Genomic DNA, 12,341 nt, shown 5'->3' on the forward strand with positions numbered 1-12,341 from the left:
TTAGTTTGATTGGGCAATATGTTGCAATATTATTACTATTATTAAACACTGTGATGATGTGAGCAATGCATTTGTACATAGGCATTATGTAATTTACACATAAGTCATATAAATACTAATTTATTTCTTTTATATTATCATGGGGGGGTTGGTCTTGAAAAATAGCTTACATTTTAACTTTGTGTTAACATGATATATGCACGTGTACTGTACATGTATAAATAAATACAAACACATGCATGTACATATTTCAGACAAATGTTATTTTTATATATTAAATATATATTTATTTATCATACAAACGAAATGAATGTACATATAGATTTTTTTCAAAACATATGCTGTATATATCACGCAAACAAAAATGTATTATGTATGCGATTAATTGTTCGACAGCATTAATTTTAATTAAACATTGAACGCAGCCTATTTTGTGCTTGTGTTCTGTTTAGAAGAAAGTCCTCAGAAGCCACCTAATGGTAGAATTGATAAATGGAAAACATTTGAAGTATCACCGGTTTCCTTCGAGCTGTTTATCAGATTCTCCAGGAGCAGGTGAACCAGTCTGTTCACATAACATCATTAACATTTTTCTTGTCTGTAAATACTTGTCATCTGGATCATCCGGTCTCAGTTGGGAAGCACCACAGCGAAGGAGAGCAGCGTAGCATCTGATCCTCTGTCGTTCTGTCCTGGCACTCGACCACCATGTCTTACGCCGGGTCTTATGCGGCCAAATCCTACGCGGATAAGTCTTACGCGGACAAATCGTACAGGGACAGCGCGTACACGGGATACGCGGACGAGAAGTCGGCGAAAGAGGCGTACGACGAGCAGCTGAAGCTCGAGAAGAGAAAGAGACGGGAGTCCATCTGCTGCGAGGTGGTCGCGCTGGTCATCGGCTTCATCGGCCTGATCGGGGTCGCCGCCGTCACGGGCCTCCCCATGTGGAAGGTCACGGCGTTCATCCAGGAGAACATCATCGTCATGGAGACGCGCTGGGAGGGATTGTGGATGAACTGCTTCCGGCAGGCCAACATCCGAATGCAGTGCAAGGTCTACGATTCTCTGCTGTTCCTCCCGGCCGACCTCCAGGCCGCCAGGGGCCTCATGTGCTGCTCCGTCGCTTTGACCACCTTCGCCTGCATCATGTCGGCCATCGGGATGCGCTGCACCCGTCTGGTCGACTCCCGTCCCAAAACCAAGCACATTGTTTTGGTGAGCGGAGGGTGCTTGTTTTTGGCCGGCTGCTTGACCACCATCATCCCCGTGTCTTGGACGGCTCACGTGATCATCCAGGACTTCTACAACCCGCTGCTGATCGACGCCCAACGTAGAGAGCTGGGAGAGGCTTTGTACATTGGATGGGTCACTCCGGCTTTGCTTTTCTGCGCCGGGGTGATTCTGCTCTGTCGACATGCGCCGCGGACTCAAGATAAAGAGGACATGACTGCAGTTCTGTATCGGGCCGGATCGGCTCCGTATAACTACTCCTACGGGCCCGGATACGGATACCAGCCTGCGTACGGATACCAGCCCGCGTATCAACCAGCCTATTCCCCTGTCCCGACAGTTTATAACCCTCCGAGATACTGAGACACACAGTGAGTGCTGTGCTTTACCACTAAAATCAGTCTCCAATAAAGAAGCTGAGTTGGGAACAATCTGCATTAGGAATCAGAAGAAAGCAGGACTGATGGAGGCTAAATTGATTAAACATGACTGTATATGTGACTGTTAGTTTTTATATACTTGATTTGAATGCATTTCCTTCTCGTCTGAATGACTCTCTGTAATTTGCACAGACATAATAGAAAAAGAGAAACAGCAACGTGTGGAATATTTCCACACAGCATTTAACTGCGTATGCGTGACTTAATGTTGGCTCTTTGGTAGGATTGTGTTTGTTTTCCATTTTTAAAGCACTGGTTTGATTTTAATTATATTAAATAAATGTGTGAAAATGACTAGTTCCTGGTCTGTAGTCTTAAAATATTCCTTTCCTGGATTTGACAACATCGTTTTGTTGTTTTTTTTCTTAGCCCGGCGTTGGAGGCACTGGTCGAACCAGTCGAGGTGGTTTTTCAGTGCATGTTTCTCGTCTGTTGTTCCACAACCTCAAAACGTCACACCCCTAATGCAAATTCACCACCAGACAGGAGCGACACTGACTGTGTGACCAAAAAAAAAGATGTGGATGTGATCTAAGGTGTAACTGGAAAAAGTAAACGCAGCAAAATAATGCTGTGTTTACAATTCTTATCTGCACTCGCTGCTGAAAATTAACTCAATCAAAATCTAAATTTTCTGAAGAAAATACTTAATGGTACAGAGTTTGCTAGGGTGTTGTTCTGAGTGGTTTTAATCACATCGCTAGTCTCGCATAGCCGGACCGTCAGACTGACAGAAGATTTCCTTGAATGACCCACCCAAGAGTTCAGAGAAGAGAACCAGTCATGTTTTGTTTTGTGCCGCCCAATGTTTAGAGCATGGAAATGTCCCCACAGTAACAATAACTGGTGTATAAAAAGTATTGGCTGTGAACTTTACATATTTAACACATTTTTGAGTAACTAGCATTAAGTTGATCTCCTTGTTGTCACAGTTGTAGATGATAACTTCAAAACTGAAGTGATTCCAGTTTTGTGTGCTGTATGCATAAGACATGCTAAGTTGTTCGGCATAGCGCCATTCAAAACACTCAGCATGAAATGAAAATACAATACTTAAGGTTGCTACGATGATGCTATGCATCTGCGAATGTGCTTTGAGCAGTTACTGTGTAGCTTTTAAGACCCTAGAAACCTCAAAGCAGCATGCTAAAAACTGCTGAGAAACCCTTAGCAGCAGCATAGCAACACCATAGCAACGGCGCAGGAACATTCTAAAGAACAGAAAATTAAAAACGTCTTTGCAGTTGCATAGCAACACTCTAGCAACCACGAAGTAACATTCTAAAAAAGGTGAGAACCCCTTTACAACTGCATGGCAACACCTTAGCAACCATATTGGAACATTCCAAAAAAAAAGAAGTTCAGAACCCCTTTGCAGCTGTATAACAGATGCTGTGTCTCATTTAGAGGCTGTATACATCATTGAGAATGTCTCATTTTAAAAAAGCATACTTCAAATGCGTCCTTCTTTCATTGGAATTCATCATTGTACTCTTCTACATTATACTGTACAGTGCTTTGATGCAACCTGTGTTGTTAAAAGCGCTATATAAATAAAAATGATTGATTGATTGATTGAATTCGAGGAATGCATGAGCTGTATCCTTCAATGCTAGAGATAACCCACAATTATTTGTGTTGCCTTAAACAACCATCATTAATTAAAATAATGCCGGTGCCGGCTGATGTAAACACAAGTGCAGACGTGGTTGCCTCTGATAAAAACGGATAACATTTATTCATATAATATCTTCTCTAACATATGTCTGTTGTACATATACACTGCAGCTCCTCAGCACTGAACAAAATAAAAGTAAAATAGTTTTTTTTGCAAATTACTTAAAAATAAACTTTCTTCATTTAAGTAATGTAACTGTGCAACATGTGTTGGCATTGAAACGCAATACTTTCAGTTTCCTTTTCCATCTGTCCTGCGTAGGCCATCTCATTTAATTATAGGTAAAGGACACTGCATATACGCATCCTATAGAGGATGTAACCTCCCAAGGATTAGACCTCAGGGGGATGCAGCCTTCTAAATAAGAGACAGCTAGAATTCTTAAAACTACTCAAAATCCCCTGAACAGTTTAATAGCAACATTCTAGTAACCACACGGTAACATTAAAAAAATAGATTCAGTTTGCAGCTGCATAGCAACACTCCAGCAACCACATAGTAGTATTCCAAAAAACATTCAGAACCGTTTAGCAGCTGCATAGCAACACCCTAGCAACTGCATAGTGGCATGCTAAAAAACCCTCAAAATCAATTGAAACTACAAAAATGTTTGACTTTATAAAGGTTGCTAAAGTGTTGCTATGCAGCTGCAAAAGGGGTGCTAATTAGCTTTTGGAATGTTTTTTTATGCAGCTGAAAGAGGGGGTTTAAAATTATGTTTTAAAGAATGTTACAATGTGGTTGCTAGGGTGTTGTTATGCAGCTGCAAAGGGGTTCTAAATGGTTTAGAAACTTACTGCGTGGTTGCTAGAATGTTTCAATGCAGCATCTAAGGGTTCTAAATGTCTTTTCTTTTTATTTCTAACTCTACAGGACTGTGTCTCTCTAGAAGCAACATTGGCCACCCTGCTCTAAATGGTACTTTTTTAGTATTTTGCTATGTGGTTGCTTTCTTTCTTGCCCCAGAACTATTTAGCAACCGCATATTGACATGCTAAACAACACTCTGCATTAAACTGAATATTAAACTAAATTAAATTCTGTTTGATGTCTCTAGCAACACACATTACCTTTAACTAAACATAAAACATCAACGTAAAGCCATCAGCTGACTTCACAAATGTTCCTCTGGACATATCAGACAGCAATTTAATGAGCCGCAGAACCAGTGGTGTTAAACATTGACGGCAGTCCAGAGCTGTTGTGTGTTTGCCCGTATCTGGCTGCTCAGTAACCCCTGCAGGTGCATTTCCTCACTTAACAGGATCTCTGCCAGAAAACGGTGCTTGCTGAGCAAACGCCAACACGGCAACGAGCTCCTCCTCCTCCTCCCCCAGTGACACAAAACCAGGCACAAACACTCGCAGAGGGGATACGATTTCATAGCAACCAGCCCGGAGTTCCCTCCCTCCCCTGAGCGAGAGGGCGGAGGCTGGGAACAGGTGAATGCCTATCAGCTCCCATTCCAGCGGGATGCAAAACCTCACAGTCTAAACCAGTCCTCACTCTTCAGGCTCCCGGAATCATGGCGAGCGGCGCCCTGGAGATCGTGGGAATGTGCGTGAGCCTGATCGGCCTCATCGGGGTGGCGGCTAGCACCGGGATGCCGATGTGGCGGGTCACGGCGTTCATCGGGGAGAACATCATCGTGATGGAGACCCGCTACGAGGGCTTGTGGATGAACTGCTTCCGGCAGGCCAACATTCGGATGCAGTGTAAGGTGTACGACTCTTTGCTGGCGCTGTCTCCAGACCTCCAGGCTGCCCGGGGTCTCATGTGCTGCTCTGTGGCGCTGACCGGGCTGGGTTTACTGATTGCCATCGCCGGGATGAGGTGCACGGCGTGCATCCAAGGGAACGACCGCGCCAAGCGCATGGTTCTGATCATCGCCGGCTGCATGATCCTAGCGGGCTGCCTCTGCTGCATCATCCCCGTCTCCTGGACCGGACACGCCATCATCCAGGATTTCTACAACCCCTTGCTCATCGATGCCCAGCGTAGGGAGCTCGGGGAGGCGTTGTACATCGGTTGGGTCTCTTCCGCCTTCTTATTCGCCGGCGGGTGCATATTCACCTGCTGCAGCGGGCCCCTGGACAAGGGCCCGGATCCGAGGTACATGTACACCAGGAACCCACCCTATGTGGCCTATCAGCCGCAACCCGTGGCCTATCACCCTCAGCCTCGCTCGGTGTACAGTCACCCGTCCGGGCCACCGTCGTTCATCGAGCAGTCGTACCAACCGTCCAGACAGCAGTCGTTCATTCAGCCGTCCCGACATCCGTCCGCCCGCAGCGCCGTGGCTTATCTCTAAAATCCAGCTGGACGTCTCACAAGCTTGTGTGTTTATGTTAGAGACAGATGAAAAGGACAGGCTTCTAACCAAAAGTTTTTTTTTTTTTTTTTAAGTATATTTGGAAACAAAACTGTTTCATTTTTGGGAACGTTTTCGGCTATGTTTAGATGTTATTTCTACTCATATCTATGCAGGAGCGGATGACAGATGTGAAGAACGTCTAACCAAAGCTTTTTTTTTTACACAAGGTAAAGATATTTGGAAATATTTAAAAAGGGGTTACACTTCATTTTAAGGTGTCCTTGCTACAGTTTAATTCTACATTTAAAGAAGGAGTACTTTATAAGTAGAGCTTGGCTTAGGGTTACTTGCATGTAATTATACATAATTTATTGTTATTATAATAGTAAATACACAGCATGTAACATATATAAAAACAACACCTTAAAATAAAATGTTATCTCTGTTTTAAATTTAACAAACGTAGGCCTACATTTATTTATTTATTTTTCTGTTCCATTCTTAAGAATGTTTTTGAATGCCATTTCTAATTTGGCTTTTTAAGTAGGAAAGAAAAAATGAATTTCTAGCCATGGGTGTTACAAAAAAAAAAAAAAAACATTTTATAAACTTGGGCCTGCATTTCATATTTTTTTTTTTTTTGGGGAGAACGATTTTGACAGAATAGTTAATATAGTAAGAGAACTTTGAGAACTGTGACTAAGATGAAGAATTGTTTTTAAGATTTTTTTGTTGTTGTTTTTATATGATTCAATGTAAAGTACAGATAACAGATCATACCTCAGGATGTTGTAAAGTATGTTAATCGAGGTATTTTTGTATTATCTCAAAGCTGTCTATAATAGAAATGAGGAAATAAATGTTTTATATTGAGATATGTGTTTTTATGTGAATACCAAGGCGCAAAAAACAATGCTTTAACTCAATAAACAAGTAAAAAATACATTTAATGATGAGATATCTGTTATTCCCCCTATCTTTCTGCATTTACAGAAGGTTTTTCTGCTGTTGTATTTGCACAGTAATAGTTCCCAGAAGAAATCTGTTCATCTCTATGCTTCAGAGGATGTGTTTTCTTAAAAAGTCACGGACTCTGAGTTACAGGCAGGTGCTGAATTTGGTGGTTTAGTTCAGCTCAGTGCGTTCAAGATCTTTATGCCCTGCAGCTTCAAATAAAGAAAGCCGCTGTGAAACGTAAGACGCCTATTGTCTTTGGCGTCTCTGACACACCCAGAGAATGAGTCACACAAGAGCTGCTTGTTAGTGTAGTAGTGTTACAACAGAACCAGGAAACGGATCAGATATTTCGCTGCGAAAATGGAGAAATACACACATGAAAACTGAACAGGCAGCTTTAAAGTTTTAACTGCGTACTTTTGGACAGACTAAAGTGTGAGACCTGTTTCACTGAGAACTGTTATATAACTAGACAGAATGCATCAGTTTTTTTCCAGGTAAAATATAGCATATTGAATGAAAATAATGATAGAAATAAACCTGTGCCTTACACAACAAGTGAGGCATTTTAAGGAATTTGAATATTTTTATATTTATACTATATTTGTTAGCTTAATTCTTTTATTTAACGTTTTTTATTTTCAGCTTTGTTTTGTGCTTTTTCATTTTTTATGTAATATTTCTATTTAGCTTACATTTATTTCAGTTTTAGTAACATTGCTTCAGCTTAAACATTATTTCAGTTATTTCTAATATCTAAGATTCATCTTTGATGTTACATCATATTTATATTTTATTTCAATTAACAAAAAAATATTTGAACGGTTTTAGTACATCTTACAAATGTAAACTAAATGTATGCAGCAACTTCTACGGTGAGATTCTTTTGTTGTCTTTCATAAAGAATACAATACAATCATTAAAGTCAAAACATCTAAATGCATTTGCATTTGATTTAATACCAAATAATACTGGTAAAACATAGTTCAGTAATTAAAAATTACATTTTTAATGAAATTGTGTGTATATGCACACTGTATTTGTATAATTATTAGGGTTTATCATTATTAGGGTCTTCCGTTATTAGCAGTATGCTAAGCATAGAACAATTGTGTCCTAATGCATTGATATTTCTGTGAATCACTCATTTATGTGGTTTATTTCAGTGAGGGTTTTTTTTTTTTTTTTTTAAATAGTTACCCGAGTGGGTAAAGTCAACTCACTAGGTTTTAAAACAGGTATTACGTAATATGCACTGTGTTCAGTTCAGGTTGCTAATGCAAAATATGTGGGTCACCAGACAGAAGTGACCCCGAATAATACTGAAGTGATTGGGAGAAACCTAACTACAGCTTGTGCTCTGGATAAAATGTATGATAAACGACAATACTACAGTAATAACAAATAGTGCGTTTAGCAGCAACCAAACACAGTTAGCAAAACTAGGTCGTAGCAGCCCACTCAGCCACAGACTATACGCTTTATTTTTAACGCAAGAGAGGGCGCGGCCATATTTGTTGGGGACATCCGGGTTACTGGCTTCCGTTTTAAACAGCCCGTGTGTGGCTTAAAGCTGCAAACTAGTATTTCTTATCTAATTTCAATATTCATAATCGTAATCATAAACATACTGGTTTGTAGCACAAATACCGTTCACTATTCTTTTAGATATCTATACTACTTTAGCGGATAATGAACCGGAAGTCCTCGTATAAAATAGCTCGCTTCTTCGTTGCCAAATAAGGTGGATAAAGAACACGTGTTTCAGCGTCCACAACGCTAGTTAAGCATCTGACAGAACTAACTTACCTGTAACCAGACTGGCGCAGCGGCTCCCTCTAGTGTTGAAGTGCGAGACTTTTCTTAGTCAAGGTCATCCGTTCATTTGAGCGAGTGTGCGTTTGTTTACGTGAGAGACCTTGTTGACAACATATATGACCACTGGACGGTAAACACACCATCAGCATTACCCTCATCATCCTCAACCAATCGGAATACAGCTATGCCACTTTCCCAAAACAAAAAGAGTAACTTTGTCACTATCCCTAATCTGTTGAAGCACATAATATCACACTCTCACTACACGGTCATGCGGACTGCCCTGTTTAACCTGGGAACAACATTTACCGCATCCTGCGTTTTGCTCGAGACCTCTGGATTTGGACGTAAAATCCTTGCCCTACAGGATTAGGGTGAGTGGATTCATTCATTTGTTCGGGTGAAGTACGCTGTCATCTGATTCAGGACATGTTCTTCACAACCGAAATTAAACATTTGATTAGGAACCGAACTGAACATTTGCATAATTTTATGCTCGTGAAAATGAGTCTGTAGTTTCTGTTTAGTATGTCAAGAGGTCGAGGTTTGCCGTTTTTATATCTCCTGTTGGTAGAGGCAATAATTACACCATCATTAGGCCGAAAGCGCCTTTATCCGTTCATATTGTGAAATACTATTACTAAACTATATAAACTAAACCATTTACTATATTGAATTCATTGTAAAATGTAATTTGATGCAGAGCAGATTTGCTGCTCAAGAAACTTTTCTTCTTATTATTAATGTTAAAAACCGCTGTTCATTTCTTGGTACATTTTCAAAGAAACAGCATTTATTTAAAAGCATCTAAAAATCTTTTGATGAATTTAAAGGGTTAGTTCATCACAAAAATGAACGTTTTGCCGTTGATTGTCCTTCCAAACCCGTAAGACCTTCGTTCATCTAAGGAACACAAATTAAGGTATTTTTGATGAAATCTGAGCCTCCGTAGACAGCAACACAACCGTAATGTTCCCAGATCCCAAAACATCGGTAGCTGAACTTTTTTTTTTTGTGAATCTACGAGAATCGTTTTTTTGCGCCAAGAAGACAAAAATAACAGTCACCATTCCAAAATCGTGGAAGACGTAACTCGGAAGAAGAATGGTCAGTAAATTATGTTATTTTTATATTCTTTTCTCCAAAAATAAAGAAAGAATTCTCGTAGCGTTTCAAAACTGAAGTTGAGATACTGGACTGTTTCACTGATGTATTTGCTACGTTTCGAAACCTGAATCATTTCAGTTGAGTCGCTGTCTATGGAAGATAACTCTTATATAATATATCTTCATTTGGGCACCAAAGATGAACAAAAGTCAACGAGTAATCAATCATGCATCTTGTGTTGTGCACAGTAAACCCCCAAAAAGTTTTATTTAGGCCGTCTATTATAGCAGATATTTTGTCAGTGCCTCCTAGAAGTGAAAAATTGCCGTTGGCATTTAAAAGCATTTGTCTGGTGCTGTTAAAAACTTGATGAGCGAATGCAAGAAGCGTCCCGTACCAAAAGCCTTACGTCTGTTTCTACTTTCAGGGAAACTGATGACATAGCCGAGGATGGTTCGGGGGAAGTGTGAACTCATCGCTCTGTGTCTGGGCATCATCGGTCTGATCGGCGCCGTGGCCGTCACGGGCCTTCCCACGTGGAAAGTGACGGCGTTCATCGGTGAGAACATCATCGTGATGGAGACGCGCTGGGAGGGTCTGTGGATGACGTGCTTCAGGCAGGCCAACATCCACATGCAGTGCAAGGTCTACGACTCTCTGCTGTACCTGCCTCCGGACCTGCAGGCGGCCCGCGGCTTGACGTGCTGCGCTCTGGCTCTGTCCGGAGTCGGGCTGCTCGTGTCTCTCGTGGGCCTCCGTTGCACGTCTTGCCTCGGAGATCAACCTCGGGCGAAAAGCCTCATCTCAATGGCCGCGGGGGCGATGCAGATTTTAGCATCCGTTTGCGTGATCATCCCAGTCTCCTGGACGGCCCACACCATCATTAGAGACTTCTACAACCCTCTGCTGATCGACGCCCAGCGCAGGGAACTAGGAGAGGCGCTGTACATAGGTTGGGTAACTAGTGCTTTTCTGTTGGCGTCGGGGATTATATTTCTCTGTCGTCGCGTTGATTCAAAACCCGGCTCGTTTCGCCCTCGTCCGCCGGCTAACAAGCCCATTTTAAACCGCTTTCAGAACTTTAACGCTATAAGACACCAGCCTTTGGTCCAGAGCAACGTTCTTTCCGTTCATCAGCCTTCTCCGTCGGCGTTCAGCTACGCCATTACGCCCTCTAGTGGCCAACATTCACCCTGCAGCATGCAGGCCATGGCCACGGGGTCTTTAGTATGCAGCAGGAACGGGCAGAATCCGAGCTTTTACGGGCAAAACGTGATCCAATACGTACCCGGGGACACACATTACCCGTGTCAGCTTTCCACACACTTTGAAGGAAGCGGCGGCAGCGACCCGTACGCTTCGTACGCCACCGGATCCACGTATCATCCTGTGCCGCAGAATCCTCTCTTCGTAGGGTACAACTACTCCAGGATGCAGTCGTACCGCTCGGACAGCAGCTCCGGACTGCGTATATGACTGTTTTTGATGTCCTTCCACCAGTTCTGACTGTTTTGTGGGAATATGAAGCTCTTCAAAGCAGCGATTCTCAGCCTTTTTCATCCCAAAGGCCAACATTGTGAAAAACAATATTTAATAGCGTAATAGCATGTCGAAATAACTAAGTAAAATAATTATAAAGAATATATGTTCTGTCATTTCAGCCGTTTCAATAACGTTCAATAAGTGTTCTGGTTTTACACTTTTTTTAACAAATTGATTTACATAAATTCTTTGCGGTTGTTTAATCGTTTTTTTACTCAAATATTTTAAAAATTTTACAGTGACCCATAATATATATATATATATATATATATATATATATATATATATATATATATATATATATATATATATATATATATATATATATATACATATATATATATATATATATATATATATATATATATATATATATTTTTTTTTTTTTTTTTTTTTTTTTTTTAAACAATGTCAAGTTTTTTTCATTTTCATTACTTTTTCAGGTCTAGAAATCCCTTTATTATCATATCCAGGTTTTCCATGAACTCTTTCATACCCAAAACCGAGGGAAGCTTGTATCTTAAATAAAACTGCCATATTAAAATGAAAGCTTACATCTAGATTTTTTTTTTTCATCTTGAGTTTGTTTTAAGATATCTTGTGCCCTGCTTGTAAGTCCAGTTTAATTACGTTGTGGGTATCACACAGACTTTTTATCCATTGTTTTAAAAACGAGACCAAGAGCAACAGCGCGCAATGCATGCAACATATATATCGCAAGCTGCTAGTTTTACTCAAATAGACGTTTTACTAGCGCTTCATTTTTTTAAGGTATTTCTATTTTTGCATGTCTGTTGTTTTCAACAGCTGAGAACGAAAGCTATTGAAGGCGGCTCCAGAGTCTCCGGTGTTAGTCCTGTGAGCTCAAACGGCAGCATGCAGGTGGAAAACAGGCCGTCCCGCAGCAAAGGAGCAGCTGTCAATACTACCGTGAACCACTCCAGGTAAAACCGTTAATGGACGCCGAGCTGGAGTCGGGAACTCAATGCTACAGTTGTTTGTTATGCCAACTGCATTCAGCCCTCATAAACAACCTTTGTGTCACATTGGGGCATGCGGACAGCAAACACTGAATCAGCATACGACACATCAAACCGATGCAGTGCATTTGCTGGCAGTTAAGAAGCGGTGTGTTATTCTCTAAATAAACAGCTGTGAGTTTGTCCTGGAGCCGAGAACATGACAATATTTAAAGAGACGTCACGTGAATCTCCCATCATTCTCTGCTTTCGGCGAACAGAGGACTACAGCG

At 41.1% G+C, this 12,341-nt stretch overlaps 3 protein-coding genes across 3 annotated transcripts; all 3 read left to right on the plus strand.

Annotated features, from left to right (window-relative positions):
* The first annotated feature begins 617 nt into the window (after positions 1-617).
* Positions 618-1,970, plus strand: LOC122358834 (claudin-8-like). Its single transcript, XM_043258750.1, has one exon. The coding sequence runs from the start codon at positions 709-711 to the stop codon at positions 1,594-1,596; it is 888 nt and encodes a 295-aa protein (XP_043114685.1). The 5' UTR covers positions 618-708; the 3' UTR covers positions 1,597-1,970.
* Positions 1,971-4,727: 2,757 nt separating this feature from the next.
* On the plus strand, positions 4,728-6,608 carry cldn8.1 (claudin 8.1). The gene has a single exon (XM_043258754.1). The coding sequence runs from the start codon at positions 4,877-4,879 to the stop codon at positions 5,660-5,662; it is 786 nt and encodes a 261-aa protein (XP_043114689.1). The 5' UTR covers positions 4,728-4,876; the 3' UTR covers positions 5,663-6,608.
* Positions 6,609-7,867: 1,259 nt separating this feature from the next.
* On the plus strand, positions 7,868-11,327 carry LOC122358830 (claudin-8-like). The gene is made up of 2 exons (XM_043258746.1): positions 7,868-8,814; positions 9,975-11,327. The coding sequence occupies exon 2, from the start codon at positions 9,998-10,000 to the stop codon at positions 11,021-11,023; it is 1,026 nt and encodes a 341-aa protein (XP_043114681.1). The 5' UTR covers positions 7,868-8,814; positions 9,975-9,997; the 3' UTR covers positions 11,024-11,327.
* Positions 11,328-12,341: the final 1,014 nt, after the last annotated feature.

Source organism: Puntigrus tetrazona, chromosome 15, assembly GCF_018831695.1.
Source record: "Puntigrus tetrazona isolate hp1 chromosome 15, ASM1883169v1, whole genome shotgun sequence".
In the NCBI taxonomy this organism is placed as follows: domain Eukaryota; kingdom Metazoa; phylum Chordata; class Actinopteri; order Cypriniformes; family Cyprinidae; genus Puntigrus; species Puntigrus tetrazona.

Coding starts and splice junctions, on each gene's coding strand:
- LOC122358834 (XM_043258750.1), top strand. CDS start 709: ATGTCTTACGCCGGGTCTTATGCGGCCAAATCCTACGCGGATAAGTCT.
- LOC122358830 (XM_043258746.1), top strand. CDS start 9,998: ATGGTTCGGGGGAAGTGTGAACTCATCGCTCTGTGTCTGGGCATCATC.
- cldn8.1 (XM_043258754.1), top strand. CDS start 4,877: ATGGCGAGCGGCGCCCTGGAGATCGTGGGAATGTGCGTGAGCCTGATC.